At 33.4% G+C, this 1,733-nt stretch overlaps 1 protein-coding gene across 1 annotated transcript; it reads right to left on the bottom strand.

Annotated features, from left to right (window-relative positions):
• Positions 1-418: 418 nt before the first annotated feature.
• LOC132035270 (protein SMALL AUXIN UP-REGULATED RNA 51-like) lies at positions 419-1,165 on the bottom strand. The gene has a single exon (XM_059425544.1). It carries the CDS (start codon positions 1,071-1,073, stop codon positions 753-755), a length of 321 nt encoding a protein of 106 aa, XP_059281527.1. The 5' UTR covers positions 1,074-1,165; the 3' UTR covers positions 419-752.
• Positions 1,166-1,733: the final 568 nt, after the last annotated feature.

Genomic DNA, 1,733 nt, shown 5'->3' with positions numbered 1-1,733 from the left:
GATACAGATGAAATTTCTTTACTCTTAATCAAAAGTCTCCAACTCGAGTCGGGCAAAGAGAAAAACCTGTAATTACAAGTAGTGTTTCTCTATTATGAACCCTAATTGGCACCAATCTTAATCAACCGAACCAGCAAGTTCAAATCCTACTTTTATGAAAGTTGCAATACTTCAACATCCTTCCTAACTCATATTTATTTGTAGTTACTATACTTGATAGCTTTAGCTATACTCATATTTTTCTAACAAAGTACTATTCGAATGGCAAGTCAAATTAAGAAAACATTGATATCTGATAGCAATAGGAGTTGGTATTCATAAATAAAAACAACCTGTACATCTTAAGATCATTGAAACACAAAGCACAGCGGCAAAGACAGATATAAATCTCATAAACATAATAAAACAGCTCTAAATATTACTATAATTTATACTATATAATTAGTTAAATCTCTCACAGGGTACAAATTTTAGTACCTAACACCACTATGAGGAAAATTACAGACTTTTGAGATTTACAAACAGAAACCTATCACACCCGTCACCAGGTTTCCAGTTTAGTTAACAATAAACACACACAAAAAAAAAAATAATAATAATAAAATACAGAAGCAATAAAGTAGATTCCGGAACTTCTGTTATAAAAATTTCCAGACAACCTAGCTAGCTCCGCCTATAGTTAACTAACTCCAATTAATTTCTTCATCATCATCTTGCACTTCTCCTTTTTTTTTTTTTCATTTGTCCTTTATTTACCTTAGCATTGACGAAGTTAGAGATTCGAAAAAATCTTCATCACAAGGAATAGTAAGTCCCATTTCATGATCAAAGCCAAATTCTTCTTCGGCTCGTTGAAGGAGTATCCGAAATTCGGGCCTTGACAAGATGGAAATTGGAACAATGTATCTTGTTCTGTTTTCTCCAACGTATACTACAAAATGCCCTCTTGGTACGTCCATTGGAAGTCCTTGTTCATCTTGATATCCATTTTTCTTTCCCAAACTCGAACACCTTTTTAGAATTTGCTTCAACACTGCAGTTTGTGACAACTTGTTTGACTTCCTAATAGCCATTTTTTGGGAGAAAAAATTTGGAAGAGAAGAAAAAGAGGGACATTCAAGAATTGAGAAAATGAGTGTGGTGGAAATGAAAGGAGTTAGAGGGGCATATAAATAGAGAAATTTGAAGGAGAGATTAAAAAAAATTATAACAAATAAAAGAGAGTGATTTTTTTAGAGAAACAAAAGCATGTGGGGTTGGGATGTAAAAGAAGAGAGAGATAACACGGGTGTTTTAGAAAGAAGTGAAGGCTCAAGGACAAATGTAAAAAATACATGTTGGGAACCAAAGGCTTTGGGTTTATTACCTGTTGTAGCCTTTCATCAGGACATGTTGGTCCCTTTTACTCTGTTTTCAGTAAGAGTTCAATGTACTGGTAAATTATTTCTATCAGGGTTGGGTAAATGAAAGGATTATGGAGGATTGAAAACGATCTTCTTTTTTTTTTTTTTTGCGTTTAATTAGAGATTTCGAGTTCGAAATTTGGATATAGAAATAATTTTAGGAGGGAACACTTCACCTTTAATGGATTTTACGGGCAAAAAATCGAATTAATTAGGACCCAATACAGATACAAACACCTGAAGTGAAACAAACGAAAAAAGGTCCGTTTACACTTAAGTACAAGGAGGTTGGATAGATTATAGGATCCAGCCATCCTTAACCAAATGTTT

Source organism: Lycium ferocissimum, chromosome 10 (genome assembly GCF_029784015.1).
Source record: "Lycium ferocissimum isolate CSIRO_LF1 chromosome 10, AGI_CSIRO_Lferr_CH_V1, whole genome shotgun sequence".
Lineage (NCBI taxonomy): Eukaryota > Viridiplantae > Streptophyta > Magnoliopsida > Solanales > Solanaceae > Lycium > Lycium ferocissimum.
Note: the sequence above shows the minus strand (reverse complement) of the source record. Positions and strands in the feature narration are given on the sequence as shown.